Consider the following 15,529-nt stretch of genomic DNA (forward strand, 5'->3'; position numbering starts at 1 on the left):
AGTTTTTTGTAGGCAGAACTCCTGTGTCGTCATAGTTTTTAGAGCAGCTGATTGGTGAGCACGCCGCGCTTGGGGGCTCCTACTCCAAAACGCAGGGGTAAAACAATAAATCGAAACCGATCGCTTTAAATGTTCAATCTCGTTTCTCGCAGATCATAAATTGTCGGCGAGAGACCTGTAAACACCTGACTGTGTAATTTCGATTCACTGTCATTTATATTACTATTATCATCATCATTATTATTACTATAATCCTTTCTGTTTACATAGATAGGTCTTAAACACGGTAAGTTAACCTCCATCCTTCAGCGTAGCTAATGTTGTGGCTGCCTTACAAGCTAAATGCTAACTTTAGCCGCATTGTCTCGTCTAAGTGCTCGTTAAGAGGAGCTGCTAGTAGTTTGATGTTGTTAAACTAGTAGTTTTTTGTATAAACACTCCACATTTCCTGGCAATGAACAGAATTAGAGCGTTCTCGTCGCTGTCTTTTGTTTTCCCAGACCGCATAGGACTTAGCAAGTTGAGGCTCGACAGTGAAGTTAATTGCAAATTGTTGAAAATGTTTTTCTGACATAATGAAAAACTCCGACATTGAATTGGATGTAATGTACAATTTATAACGTAGCCGTAACAACGGCTGCCGTCGCTTTTTGTTTTGTCGTTGTGTGTCCACCTCGTTTGCATTTCATGTTAATTTTAACGACACGCCTTCTATATTGTGTGCTTTGTTTTGCTTGCTTTGGTATAATAAAATGTCTTAACTCAACGATAATGTTATTAATTTAACAGCGAGTGTCCTGAATAATTAAAGACGACGCCACAAGTTAGCCTAGCCCCGGTGCTAACCGAGTTAGCGCGGACTAGCTGGAGGGGGGGGGGGGGGCATTCTGTTTATCACACGCGGAAGTCGTTTAAATGTCGCTAAATTTATGTTTTTAATTGAGATAATCGTCAGTAAGTCCAAAAGCCGCAGTGCACGCTAATCAATAGTGATGACATAATGCTACAAACAGGAGGCTCGTGTTGTGCATGTAGGCCACGATTGTACGAAGGCGGATGGGGTAAAAACGTAATTATATGTCAAATATTTTCTAATAATCAGCCTTTTTCGAGCGTGTCCTGTATTACATGTCGATCTGTGTCTTTGTTTGACTTGATGGACGTGATGTCACGCGTAGCTCCTGACTTAGCCTCCATGCTAACAGTCAGCTGTTGTGTGACTGATGCGGGCCTAGAAGTGAGACAAAGAACTGTGTTTTTTCAAAAAGCTTTATTCCATTGAAAATCAAGGATTTGTCCCGCCTATAATATTCGGAGACTTTCGTGCCACATGACATGAAAGTTCTTACCTATTTAGCATTGCACTGGTTGGGTGTCATTTTTTATAATTGTAAATGCAGTGTTACGTCGACGCTACGGTGCTGTATTGGAAGTTGCTCCTCACTACTACTCGTTTCCCATTCTCAGATCTGTGCTTTAAATTGAGCCTGACTTTAGCTTTGTTATAACTTAACCACATCTTCCTGCCTTGCAGCACTTAATATTGTTTACCAAAGAAATGGTGATGGAGAAACCAAGTCCCCTGCTTGTAGGGCGGGAGTTTGTGAGGCAGTATTACACGCTGTTAAACAAGGCACCAGACTTCCTGCACAGGTAATTATCGATGTGCATGTACGAGGCGCTTTGTAGATTCTTGGGGACATTGTGTTCCGTTCCTCAACTGTTTAATGCTGCTTTGTTGTCAGGTTCTACGGGAGGAACTCTTCCTATGTTCATGGAGGTCTTGATCCGAGCGGGAAGCTGGTGGAAGCGGTGTACGGGCAATCGGTAGGGTTTTGTTTTCGCGAGTGTGGTGCAAATCAAATGTGGAATGACTGACACGTTTTGTCGTCCGTCTGGTAGGAAATCCACAAGAAGGTCATGTCTCTGAAGTTCAGCGAGTGCCACACAAAGATCCGGCATGTGGACGCCCACGCCACGCTCAGCGACGGCGTAGTGGTGCAGGTTCTCGGCGAGCTCTCCAATAACGGGCAGCCCATGCGGAAGTTCATGCAGACGTTTGTGCTTGCCCCAGAGGTAGGCTGCCGCTGCTACGCCCATCGCTGTGCTATCTGTTGTTTCATTGATAATAAATACCTTCTTTTGAATGACCTTCTCCAGGGTTCAGTGGCCAACAAATTCTACGTACACAATGACATCTTCCGCTATGAGGACGAAGTTTTTTGCGACTCGGAAGCGGAACTTGACGAGGGTGAGATATTTTGCTGTGACATGGCTGATTTTGCTGTAGCACAGTGTTGTTGATGTTGTTGCAAATTCCCTGACTGATTTAGAATCAGAGGAGGAAGTTGAAGAGGAGCCAGAAGAGAGGCAGGCATCCCCCGAGCCGCTGCAAGAGAGCCCCAACAGCAGCGCCTACTACGAGCCCCACCCCGTCACGTACGCTCACGCCCGTCTGGTTTTATTCTTGTTTGAGGCGTTGGTGAAAAAAAAATTGAGCCCATTTTTGGCTCTCTGCAGAAACGGAGTGGAGGAACCGATGGAGGAACCGGCTCCCGAGCCGGAAATGGAGCCAGAGCCCGAGCCCAAGGTCGAGGAGATAAAAGCCGAAGTGGATGAGAAGGTTCTGGAAGAAACGGAGGAAAAAGCACCCTCGCCGGTCCCGGCTGAGTCTCCGCCTCATGCGCAGGAGCCACCCAAGGTATGTGATAACGCCACGAGAAACATTGTAACGCATTTTTTTGAAGGTTAAACGTTTGTAATTGGACAGAATCTCTGTTTCCCTCCCAGACCTTTTCCTGGGCCTCAGTGACCAGCAAAAACCTGCCTCCTGCCGGCACCTCCTCTGGAATCCCACCCCACGTTGTCAAAGCTCCAAGTTCACAGGTAAGCCTTCTGTGAAACATGTCTTTAATTCATGACTCGTCTGCAGCCTTTCCAAAAACGACAAGCAATCGATTCGTCCGTAGGCCCGAGTCGAAGCCAAACCAGAAACGCAGGCGGCGGCGCTCCGACCCCGAGACCAACGCGCCCGCGACAGACCGGTCTTCCCCCCACGTGGCCCTCGACCAGGTACTGACCAATTTACTTCACATTCTGCCATGACGTTCTTTGAAATTCAATGAAATTTGAAGCGGGTGCCTTTTTGCTCTCACCACTAGATGGCGCCCCATCATCGGATGCACAAATGGGAAAACCTCACCTGAGTTTTGTTAACAAAGGTAAGTCACATTTTTACCGTCATGAAGGCAGGAAGTTGGGAATTTATTTCCATGTTTTTATTTCCATGTTATTACCCTTGGTGGAGATTATTGGAAGGAATTATTTCGGCTTCTAATCAGTTTCGTTTTGTGTTTTATGTGTCAGGCAACAGAGGGGAAGGTGAACCCGGCGAAATGGACGGCAGGCGAACCGTACGCTACCCGGACAGCCACCAGCTTTTCGTCGGCAACCTCCCGCACGACATCGACGAGGGCGAGCTCAAAGACTTCTTCATGAGTACGGCCAAAATTGTCATCTTCGAACAGCATTCAGACGCTTGGCCCTATTGATTGCCTTCCGAGTCGTCGCATGAGAAAGTTTTGATCTTCTTCTACGTTGCAGCCTACGGGACGGTCGTGGAGATGCGCATCAACACCAAGGGTGTCGGCGGCAAGCTCCCCAACTTTGGATTTGTGGTGTTTGACGACTCTGATCCCGTGCAGAAAATCCTTGGGGCCAAGGTAGACGGGGCATGTATAGACATTTAATTACCAATTTTACTCACTGGGTGGTGCGTCACTGGTTCCTCACGTATTTCCAACCACTGGTCTGCACAATCATCCCCAAAATGTTCTTTTTTTTTTTTTTTTTTTTCCCCTGCCAAGACAGAAATAAGTCAATTTTTTCTTCTTACATGTTAACAAAGTTTTTTTCTCGTATTTTATTGGGTTTAGTGTTTTCTTGCCATCCTAAGTTTGCCCTTCCTCCTGCAGCCCATCATGTTCCGAGGCGAAGTGCGTCTCAACGTGGAGGAGAAGAAGACGCGGGCGGCACGTGAGCGAGAGATCCGGAGCGCCGGTGGCGCCGACGACCGTCGGGACATGAGGCGCAATGACCGAGGACCCGGAGGCCCGCGGGGCCTCATGGGAAGTGGCATGATGCGGGAGCGCGACGGCAGGGGACCCCCGCCCCGGGGCGGCATGGCTCCTAAACCCAACATGGGGTCTGGAAGGGGGTCTGGAGGCCTCGGTGAAGGCCGCTTTACAACCCAGCGCCGTTGAGGAGAACGGGAAGTCGTACCGCTGGCTTCATCAATGTCATCTGTTAATTTTTTTTTTCTTTTTTGGGAGGGGGGGTTCCCCTTTTGCTTTGGAATTGTGACGCACCCTGTCAATCGAGCTTATTTAGTTGTGAGCCGAAGATCTTTTTTTTTTTTTTTCTCCTTCTTTTTGCTACGACATGAAATTACAAACTTATCATTTGTACATTTTGAGTGGGGAAAGCAACCAGGAGTCATTTTGTGCCACATTCGGAGGGACTGAAAGACTTTAAGTACCATTTAGAAAAAAAAAAAAAAAAACAGCCCGTTGTTCTGGATAAAAGAGATTATCTGCCTTGACTTAACCTTCCATTGCACATTTTCTATGATAGTTACTGTTGGAAGATGCAAAAGTTGTGCTGTTCCGAAGGGAAAGGCCTGCCTTTTTTCCCCCCACCCTTCCACTCTTTCAAAATTTGCATTCGCCAATATGCACTCATGGATACCTTTTTTTTTTTTTTTTTCCTTCTTCTTTTTCTAAAGTTGGCATTCTCGCTCAGAAAGCCGACGAAGCGACACGACACAAACGGGGCAGGCCTCGCTGCTGTGACCAATGTATACCGAAAATTTACATTTTACTGCTGGATGGACAAGATGACCTATTTTTGCCTCGTTTCTAATATAAATAATCCAGGATGTTCACCAAATGACAGTATGTTTGAACGTGGGGGGAGGGCAAAGGATACAGAAGAATGGAAGAGTGGCGCTCTGGTTTCTTTTCATTCAAACTTTGTCTCATGTTTTTTTTTTTTCTTTTTTTCCAGCTAGGGATAAAGGATGCCATTCCTGTCGTTAAAACGTGACAGAATAAATGTACAGCAAAAGTCATAGTTTACTGTTTCGCATTCCTTTCTCTTGGTATATAAAAAAAAACAAAAGCACGGTGCCTTCTGCGTTCACCTTTTTCGCTGTTAACGAAGCAATGCCGGACTTTAGTCAGATTGAAGTGTATAGTCCAATTCCAGTTTTAAGATGTGACTTTTTGTACATTTTCTTTGCTCTTGTTTGAGTTTTGAGGGGCCCGTCTTAAAAAAAAAAAAAAAAAGTTAAAGGTACATTTATATACAGAATTTCATGTTTTTAATATAGTGCCCAGCTTTGACATATTGGAACCTCCAAAATCGAAAGAAATATATATTGAAGATGTGCAATGAATTAGCATAAAAACTTTAATTGTACAGGCAATGTCGAGATTATGATCAGTCAAAAAAAAAAACCTCACGCCAAGTAAAATGTGTGAATGCCACATTTAGATAATTGGATTGCTTACATTACAGACTTTCCCGATTCCTGCTTTGTTATTTTGTTTTTTTTCTTCCCCCCCTGTTGCCATCTACTTTTCTGTGGAGTAACAAAATGGAAAAAAATGCAACTTTCCGACTGTTTCCACTCTCAAAATTGGGCGGACTTCAAACTTTTGGAGGTTCCACTATCTATTTGTTTCCTCTCAGGTTTTCATGTTTCTCAAAATACAATTTTGTAGACCACCCAGAAAGAACCTGAGATCACCTTTCTAGCCACATTTGTACTTTTCATAACTGCTTACTTTTGCGCTTAATTTCATTCATGTGCCCTACAGGAGGTTTTATTTTGATTATCTTGCACTGAAAGGGGGAAAGTGATGTAGCAACAAATTATGGTAACGAGGTCTTCCTTGTCTAGTGGGTATTGCACTATTTTTTGTTTTTTTGGGCGGGTTGGCAACATTTACAAGGACAATCTGACCGTTTCGAACGTGGCCTCCAATATTCATCTGAATTGGCACAACCTATTTTTCAGAGTAATTTTGTTCAATGCTTTATTTTAATTGTTTTGTGTGTGTGTGGCAGTGAAGATCCACTGCTTAGGGATCTTCAAAATCAGACAAAGCTGTAAATTATTATTTTTCTCTCTGGTTGCAAGTAGACTGGATAGTCACAGTGAATCATGCGAGTTCTTCTTTAATAGAAATAGACTGTGCTTACAAACATAATAGCCATCTTTTACTTGTGTTTTCTTAGCCTTGTTGCTCCAATACATTTTTCTTTACTTTCCTCTTGGTTTGACTTTCCTTTCCATTTTGAATGTGTCAGACTCAATAAACTACTGATATCAGCACCACTCAATACACTGGTTGTGTCTTGTGCGGCTTATCTATAATTTTTTATTTTATTTTGACAGTGCATCATATTAAGACAGACAATCAAAAGGTGTACAAATTGGATTTCAGGATTGTTTTGTAGTGAAATGTCTCAATAAGTACGAAACTCTACAAATGGTCATTAAATAAATTCAACGATTGGTTATGTCCCATAATTCAATGGTTTGTTTAGATCTGCTTAATTTTGTCCTCGCATGCCCTCCGTACATTTTTGTTGTCCTGTCCCTTTAAATGTGACTCTACTGGGCCACGTATCGCCACGTCCTCGCGCATGCGCAGTCCCCTTCGCCCGCGAGGAGTTCCGGGGTCGCTCTGTCAACCTGGTGAAATAATTTAAAAAAACATCAACACACAGTTCTGTACATTTTCCTCCATATTATCTTTCCCGCACCCGAATTAGAGGAGATTCCGGAGTGTCTTTGTCGGAGAGGTCGCAAAAGGGCCTCTGTAGAGAAAAGATGAACTTCTTCAGGGGAGTGATGGGCGGGCAGGCAGCCGGGCCGCAGCCGACTGGAGCGGAGACGGTATGAAGCTAACCCCGGCTGGCTGCGATTGGTTTAGCATTTGATCCGTAATACCTCAAACGCATGTTTGAAAGTGCCTTTAAACTCCACTTCAAGCTCAGCTTTTACGTTTCCCTTACGTGGCGTCCGTCATTTAATGGAGGAAGTAGCTTCGTCTAATTCACTAGTGTCGATGCTAATGTTGCTAACCTGTCAATTACAGCGTTTTCTACTTGCGTTCTTAATAATTGTTCATTCTTTGAAAGTATTTCAATATATCGTTTATTCAATCCGTATGCTGCAAATCAATTTGAACCGATTGATAAATTGTTATTTTAAATGATTGTATCTAACATATTTCATGTATGTTGATATTATTGTTGAACAAGATATAAACAGTTTGTTGTTTTAAATGGAGTCATTATCAAAATCCGGGTGTGATTCATGTACTGTACGTATGGGTAACTTTAAATATAAAATGTTAAGCTAGTACAAAGCTAGCTACATATTGATCCAATCACAGTTGCTGCATGATATTTATTTGGTTTGCTGTTATCCTTATTTTGCCATTAAAATGAACACCAGCATTTGGCCATAAATCTGATCTTAATAATCAATACCGTTTCCTCTGGTGACAGATCCAGAAATTGTGCGACAGAGTTGCCTCGTCGACTCTCCTCGAAGATCGCAGGGATGCGGTCCGTGCTCTCAAATCCCTCTCTAAGGTAAGATCTCAATTGCTAAATTAAAATTAAACGTAGAGTGAACCATCTGTTCGCCTAAAATCATGAATTGTGAGATTTACAAGTGTAGTGCTTTTTAAATGTTTATGTTGTTCTGTTTAACCCACCTGTCATGAAATAATAACGATTTGCTTCGTAGAAATATCGCATGGAGGTTGGCACACAGGCGATGGATCACTTGATAAACATCCTGCAAACTGACAGGTATCAATGCTGTCATTTAAAAATATCGTTTTTCATACGTGATGGGTTGGTAGACAATTTTTATTTAAGGTTTTCCTGTAATATGTCCTCTGTAAAAGAGAAAAGGTTTTATGATACACTCTGCAACATGATTTTTATTTCCATTATTTTTTATGGCATAATCTCACAACAGTGCTATTCACCTCTTTTGCTATAAAATCAGATCCGACTCCGAAATTCTCGGCTACGCTTTGGACACGATGTACAACATCATCTGCAACGATGAGGAGGAAGAGCAAGGTAGTGCACAACTCGTTGCTGATTAGAAATATTGATTTTCATTTAAAAAAAAAGGTGTCATGTTGACAATCACCCAGTGTGCATTGCGCTCTTCCTGTACACCAACGAGTGTGTGTGTTTTAAATGTAAAGATTGTCATCTCTCTTCTTCTCTTCCATGTCTTAACCTCACAGACGAATCAGAAGGTAAAACTTCTTTACTGTGCATGATTGCCTCCCCTTCCCGCCTTTTCCGTTACCGGACACCACCATTGCCATCATTGCGTGCGCTGTAAAAAAAAAAAAAAAAATGGCTGTGGGAGCCAAATAAAAATGAGCATCATTACTAAAAACAAACCAATCAATTTATTTTGCGTCAAAATTTCCTCCTCTTTTTTTTTGTACAGATGAGACTGCCCAGAAGCAGGCAGATGACCTGGGCGCCAAGTTCACAGAAGCCTTCATCCAGGACCCCGAACACATCACGCTTCTCCTCACCATGTTGGAGGTATTGCAAAACGTCCTTCACTCATCTAATCACAAATGAAACTCTTGACGCCTTCATGGCCTCACAGACTATTGGAATTTCAAGAACTCTCGCAGAAATCCATGGAATGCAGTGTTGCTACAACAAGACATTAATGCAAACATGTGAATTCTTTGTCATGGCAGGAGTTTGACTTCCACGTGCGTTGGCCCGCCGTGAAGCTGCTGACGGCCCTGCTGAGGAACCAGTGTGTCCAGTTGCAGAGCATCATCCTGGTCAGCCCCATGGGTGCGTTTTCCAGCCTTTCTTTCCTGCGTGTCCTCGAAGCTCTCTACAGCATGTAGACATCCTTCGCTTGCACTTGCAGGTGTCTCCAGGTTGATGGACCTGTTAGCCGATTCTAGAGAAGTGATACGCAACGACGTGAGAACCTAAAAAAAAAAATTAATAATGATTCCTGGACGTTGTGGTCACCAAATTGACCCATTTCCCCAAACCTTCAGGGCTTGCTGTTGCTCCAGCAGCTGACCAAAGGCAACGCAGCCATCCAGAAGATTGTGGCCTTTGAGAACGCCTTTGAGCGTCTCCTGGATATCATCACCGAAGAAGGCAGCAGTGACGGAGGTACAAAATGCTTCAGTGTAGGAATTCTTGGACACCAACAATATTAAAACACTGTCAATTTAATGGCTCACTGATCTGAAGTTTCACAAGATTGGTGTCTGGTGTCTTCTCTCTTATGAGACCTGTTTGCGTGTCACATGTGCACAGGCATCGTCGTGGAGGACTGCCTGCTCCTATTGCGCAACCTCCTCAAGAACAACAGCTCCAACCAGAACTTCTTCAAAGAGGGCTCCTTCATCCAGCGCATGAGGCCATGGTTCGAAGTCGGCGACGACAACTCGGGCTGGTCGGCACAGAAGGTCACCAACCTCCACCTCATGCTCCAGGTACCACACTTTTATTTTATCTCTTTTTTTTAAATTTAAGCGCCGTTTTTTGGGATTCTGACCTATCTGACAAAAATCCTAGCTGGTGCGAGTCATGGTGTCCCCGGTGAACTCGCCCGGAGCCACGGCCAGCTGTCAGAGGTCCATGTACCAGTGTGGCCTCCTTCAGCAGCTGTGCACCATCCTCATGGCCACCGGCGTGCCGGCGGACATCCTCACTGAGGTAAATCCTTATCACCAGTACACAACTGGAGCTTTGTTTCATATTCAATCATCTCGCTTCCTCCTTGCAGACCATCAACACTGTGTCAGAAGTCATCAGGGGCTCGCAGATCAACCAGGACTACTTTGCGTCAGTTAATGCACCATCCAACCCACCCAGGTAAGACGCAGCAATCCCACAATTGGGGTCATCTCCACAACATCTTGTCCTGTTTGTAGACCTGCTATCGTGGTCCTGCTCATGTCCATGGTGAACGAGAGGCAACCTTTTGTTCTACGCTGCGCCGTGCTCTACTGCTTCCAATGTTTCTTGTACAAGAACCAGAAAGGGCAAGGGGAGATCGTGGCCACGCTGCTACCTTCCACCATCGACGGTCAGTCAGGTGGAGATCCCTCATCACTCGAACGTATCAATGAAGCTTTTGTGCGCCCCTCAGCTAATTCCATCTCAGCCGGCCAGCTGCTGTGCGGCGGGCTGTTCTCCGCCGACTCCCTGTCCAACTGGTGCGCTTCGGTGGCCCTGGCGCACGCCTTGCAGGACAACCTCACCCAGAAGGAGCAGCTCCTCCGGGTCCAGCTGGCCACCAGCCTGGGCAAGCCGCCCGTCTCCTTGCTGCAGCAGTGCACCAACATCCTCTCCCAGGTAGCCTAGCGCTAAGTCGACACTTTTAAGGTAGCGCTGAGATTTTTAGTGCTCTCAAACCACAGACTGAAGAAATTGAGTCACTACTCAATTGTAGGGGCAAAGGTCGACTGTGATTGAGCGGTTTGACGTTGTGATTTTTCAGGGTGATAAGATCAGCCGGCGGGTGAGTAAAGTGCGTGCTACTTGTTTTTTTTGTGTGTAGTTTCAGCGTGGGTTTTTTACCCCCCCCCCTTTTTGTCTCGGCTTGGCTTGCGTAGGAGGAAGGTCCTTTTGGAAGTGGCTATGTGTGTGTGTGAAGGGGGAAGCTTGGTGACTAGCAAGTCCTGGTTCACCTTTCTAGTCAACGGCTCATAATCAGGCTGCACTGGTGCAATTCACCCCTCTTGGGCTTGAAGCTTCCGGAATTTCTGTATTAGTTTGTTTACTCAACTGCAAAAAACCAGTGTTGGCATTTGTGGGATTATTAAATTGATCGGGGCGGAGGCCCTTATTTCTACATTTTTATATTGATCTTTAATTATGACTGTTTCTATCATTTATTTACTTTTTATTTTGTTTATAATAATATATACTGCATTATTACTTTCAATTTTGCCAGGTCGACTTTGCCGTCTTAAATAAAATAAAATGACCCACCCCGATATTTAATGGGAATAATAAATATTTATACTCATTTATCAATTTTTAAATTCAACCAATAACTTTTTTTGCATCCTATTTGGAGACCTATTCTAAAAAGGTGACTTCAATTTTGCAGGTTATGAAATGCTGCAAAGTGTTTCGCATGTTGTTTGCAGCTTTTTGCATTCCCACTCAGCTTTTAAGACACATTAAGCTGCATTTTAATATTTTTTTGTTCCCTCCAAGAAGTGGAATGATGCGTATTTGATGAAAGAATATGAAATATATTATCTGTATTTAAAAGCATGTCGTGGTTTGTAATGTTAATTAAAAAAAAAGGCTTCTCTCACTTTTATGCCAAGATAAGATTTTTAGACATGCATGTATTGCGCAACCTCACCAAAAAACACTGTGGCTTTTTTTTTTCTGCTCACCCTAGTCATAACTTCTTTTATACAACACAGATTCTTAAAGCTTTTACAAAATATTTTCAAGAAAAGATATTTTTATCTAATATTTTATTTATTCATTTGAAGTACTAAAAAGCTACTAATGTTTTCAGGCAGTGTAAAAGATGCTTGTAACTGAATGGCTGACTAACTATTGATTTTATTTAGATGTAAACATTAGATTGAATGTTCGAAATTCTGATTTTAAAAATGCTAATCAAGATGTTTCCGTTGTGTTCCGCAGGGCAGCAAGGTGCAGACCAGGGTGGGGCTCCTCATGCTGCTGTGCACGTGGATCAACAACTGCCCCATCGCCGTCACACACTTTCTGCACAATCAGGAAAATGTGCCTTTTGTATCCTCAGTACTCATAATTAATCCGATCCTGCTCTCTTTTTTTCAATTGACAATTTAAAAAAAAGACGAAAAATATTAACTCATTCACTACCATTGACAAATATAGACGACAACGATAATTTATTTACTGGGCTGGCAGTGAATGAGTTAAATATAAATGAATAAAATAAATATATAATTGAAAAATGACACGCTGTACCACAAATATAAATTGTTGCCTGTCTGTAAGTGTCCTTGACTCTTCTGTAGCTCACGGCGCAGATCTCCGAGAACCTAGGAGAGGATGAACGTCTGGTGCAGGGCCTGTGCGCGTTGCTACTGGGCATCTGCATTTATTACAATGACAACTCGCTGGAAAACTATACCAAGTAAGCTCCTCACCTCCACCTTGCTACACGATCACTTTATTTAATGTGCTCCTCGTCCTCCTCAGAGAGAAGTTGAAGCAGCTGATCGAGAAGCGCATCGGCAAGGAGAACTTTGTGGAGAAGCTTGGTTTTGTCACCAAACACGAGCTGTACTCACGCGCCGCCCAGAAGCCGCAGCCGGTTTTTCCTTCTCCGGATCAGATGCTCTTTGACCACGAGTTCACCAAGCTGGTCAAAGAACTTGAGGGTAAGTACACAAGAAGCCATGTCAACTGAAATAATGAAAAGTCAAAGAAAAAGCAAATGTTTTGTTTGACCTGTAAAGCAGCTTTTTCAGAATCCTGATTTGTTCTTCTGGCGTAATCAGGTGTGATAACCAAGGCGGTCCACAAGTCTAGCGAAGACGAGAAGAAGGAAGAGGAGGTGAAGAAGACGCTGGAGCAGCACGACAACATCGTCACGCAGTACAAAGAGCTGATCAGAGAGCAGGCAAGCACCTTTTTGGAGCAAAGCTCACATCTAGACCTTCGGCGACTGATTTTTTTTTCCTTCTGTGGCCAGGACTCCAAGATACAGGAGCTGAAGGAGCAGGTGTCCTCCTTGACCACCCAGACTGAACAGATGCAGGCCACCATGACCCAGCAGCAGAGCCAGATCCAGCAGCACAAGGACCAGTACAACATTCTGAAACTCAAGCTGGGTCAGTTCAACGCACGCAAATGATAGGCGCCATTTTTTTTACATCGCAACATTTCTCTGTGTAGGTAAGGAAAACCCAAGTCAAGCTAGCAACACGCTAGGAGACGGCGCTCACGTCAACGGAGTCCAGACCGAAGAAGCGACGCAGCTTCGAGAGGAGATGGAGGAGCTGCGTAGTCAACACGCCCTACTCCAGACACAGCTGGGTGAAAAAGACGCCATTATTGACTCCTTGGTTAGTCGTGACTTTTGTCGGTGGTCACCACCATTTCAGATCTTGACCCAGTGTGCCAGAAACGTAATTTTCCGCCGATTATGTTTGTTCCCTTAGCGGTCCGAGCGGTCTCAACCAACCGATGGAGACACCGCAGGCTCAGACAACGCGGAACTCCTCAAGGTGACCGTCGCATCACTGCTGCTCGTGATGATGATGCAAAGTGCTTCATGACTTGGTTTCATCTAAAGGAGTTGGAGCTTCTGAGGAGTCAGGTCCAGTCGCAAGCAGCTGAGATCGGTCAGCTGAAGTCAGACAATGCAGATCTGCTCAGAAGAGCTGAAACGGAGGTAAGCACTGGACTTAAAAAAAAACATTTGAGATCATGTTTAATCAAGTTGAACCTCTTCAGTCTACAGGTGCTTCGTCAAGCGGCGACTTCTCATCGGATGCTACCAAGACAGCCGAACTGGAGAGCAGACTAGCGGCGCAGACGTCTGAAGTGGAGAGACTAAAAGTGTGTGGAAATTATTTCTTGCTTTATTTTATTATTAAGAAATCTTGATATCATCAGCAGGAAAAAAAAAATTAAACTGGCGTCCTCAATTCCTCAGGAGGAGGTCCAGGGCCTGACGGGGGGCCGTGACCAGCTAGAACAGCAGACGGCCTCAGCCACCAGCTCGGCGGCCATCTTGAAAGCGGAGATGGCCAAGCTTGAAGCGGAACTGCTGGAGTCCAAGAAAGAGCAAGACGACCTGCTCATGCTGCTGGCCGACCAGGACCAGAAAATCCATAGCCTCAGGAAGAGACTCAAAGATCTCGGAGAGACGGTATCTTGAAGAGATGATGATGATGATGTTCCTGGACCAAACCTATGTAACCTCACGTGACGTTTTGTACCTGCAGGTGGATGATGAGGACGAGCTGGACACCAGGGATCAGACTGACGAGGACGATGAAGATGAAGATTAGAATGCAAGGACCGGTGTGAGGAACTTGGACTTTGATTTTGAAGCAGGTGTCTCTCTCTCTCTTCATTTGTTCTTCACATGTCCCACACGTGTACACCCTTTTGGCATCTTGAGTCGAAAAAATCAAATTGGTGCGTTCATCTCATAGAGTTAACACGCTTCCATAAAAACAAAAGTTAATTTTTGAACTCACTTAACACATTTAGACACCAAAAGTAGCATAAATATCACATGTAATTGCTCTACGATATGCTGCAAAAACTGACACAAGATGTAAAAACGTCAAAAAAAAATATTTTTGTCATCCTGCTATATGGCGCAGTTATGACCCAACTCGAAAGAAAACTTATGGAAGGATTATAATTGTTGGTAAATTAAATTTTACTAAATCAAAATGCCGTTTGTTTTGCATTTGTTATCATTGTAAAAGATTTGCGTTTTAGTGTTGGGCGTGTCCTTCACTTTACTTGCAGTGTGTCTTGTTCAACACTAGAGGGCGGCAAATAGCCTCAATTCAGAAAAGTGTGAGTGGCCAAGCATTGCAGTATGTTCTAAAAATACTCATCCGGCTGACTGTCCACCAGCACAGCTCCAATGTACTGTTGTTATTTTTGACCTAGTTAACTGGATTGCTCTAGTTAGTGTAAAGTCAGTAACATGAAAATATATTGAAATATAGTTTTATTTAGTTTGACTGAGGACATTTTTATAGTTGTTTTGTTTAAAGCAACAGCAAGAAAAAATTAAGCATCACACTTGGAAAAATAACTTGATTTGGTAGTGATGTATTTAATTTTATTTATTGACAAGTTCAATACTGATCCTGCTGTAGCTCAACACAAATCGATGGAATAAAATGTACAAATGTTTGTGTACATCCTGGGCTAGTTGTCAGCCCAATGGCAGTAGACAAGCATTCACACTTAAGGACAATTTGGAGTCTACAATGGCCCTAACATGCATGTTTTTGACAAGTGGGAGGAACCTGATGTAACTGGAGAAAGCCCACACAAGCAATTTTGAGAACATGCAAACTCCACCCAAGAAAGCCAGAGAATGAACCCTCCTGAGCTCGTGGCAAACTTGCTCCCTATGCTGCCCCTGTACATGTAATAAAATGTTCTAAAAATGCGTTATTCTATTTTTTATTATTTTTTAAAAACTTTTACAGGTGACATACAAGTAACCGGACTTCTAGAGTTGCTCCAGTGTACCTTTATTTTTATTTTATCTTTTTGCAATTACGTGTTTGAGGTATTTAAGATTAATTTAATTATCAGGCCTATTTGTTTTGTGTTTATATGCTTTATTTGAGGACTACATTTAAATTTAATCATTTTGTGTATTTGTTTTACGACTTTTTTAAGATTCTACTATTTTTTAATCCCCAAATTGCCG

The 15,529-nt window shown here is 43.5% G+C and overlaps 2 protein-coding genes across 7 annotated transcripts; both read left to right on the top strand.

Moving 5' to 3' along the window:
• Positions 1-101: 101 nt before the first annotated feature.
• g3bp2a (G3BP stress granule assembly factor 2a) lies at positions 102-6,405 on the top strand. 2 transcript variants are annotated; one of them, XM_049720334.1, is made up of 13 exons: positions 102-286; positions 1,535-1,653; positions 1,746-1,827; positions 1,903-2,076; positions 2,161-2,251; positions 2,334-2,439; positions 2,521-2,701; positions 2,791-2,886; positions 2,970-3,072; positions 3,162-3,221; positions 3,367-3,498; positions 3,604-3,731; positions 3,975-6,405. In XM_049720334.1, exons 2-13 carry the CDS (start codon positions 1,559-1,561, stop codon positions 4,260-4,262), a joined length of 1,536 nt encoding a protein of 511 aa, XP_049576291.1. In that variant the 5' UTR covers positions 102-286; positions 1,535-1,558; the 3' UTR covers positions 4,263-6,405. The 2 variants fall into 2 exon arrangements, with proteins under 2 accessions (XP_049576291.1, XP_049576292.1); XM_049720335.1 differs by having other exon boundaries at positions 3,604-3,722.
• A 294-nt stretch (positions 6,406-6,699) lies between these two features.
• Positions 6,700-15,262, top strand: uso1 (USO1 vesicle transport factor). Of its 5 annotated transcripts, none has more exons than XM_049720310.2 (26): positions 6,700-6,964; positions 7,582-7,668; positions 7,826-7,890; positions 8,093-8,169; positions 8,343-8,354; positions 8,555-8,655; positions 8,820-8,922; positions 9,002-9,057; positions 9,138-9,258; positions 9,406-9,584; positions 9,667-9,807; positions 9,878-9,966; positions 10,026-10,180; positions 10,244-10,449; positions 10,595-10,624; positions 11,767-11,877; positions 12,129-12,247; positions 12,313-12,494; positions 12,615-12,736; positions 12,809-12,947; positions 13,012-13,181; positions 13,278-13,343; positions 13,412-13,510; positions 13,573-13,677; positions 13,775-13,990; positions 14,067-15,262. In XM_049720310.2, the coding sequence occupies exons 1-26, from the start codon at positions 6,899-6,901 to the stop codon at positions 14,130-14,132; spliced, it is 2,883 nt and encodes a 960-aa protein (XP_049576267.1). In that variant the 5' UTR covers positions 6,700-6,898; the 3' UTR covers positions 14,133-15,262. The 5 variants fall into 5 exon arrangements, with proteins under 5 accessions (XP_049576267.1, XP_049576269.1, XP_049576271.1 ...); XM_049720312.2 differs by having other exon boundaries at positions 10,595-10,615; XM_049720314.2 differs by lacking the exon at positions 10,595-10,624.
• Positions 15,263-15,529: the final 267 nt, after the last annotated feature.

The sequence above is a fragment of the Syngnathus scovelli genome, chromosome 5 (genome assembly GCF_024217435.2).
Source record: "Syngnathus scovelli strain Florida chromosome 5, RoL_Ssco_1.2, whole genome shotgun sequence".
NCBI lineage: Eukaryota > Metazoa > Chordata > Actinopteri > Syngnathiformes > Syngnathidae > Syngnathus > Syngnathus scovelli.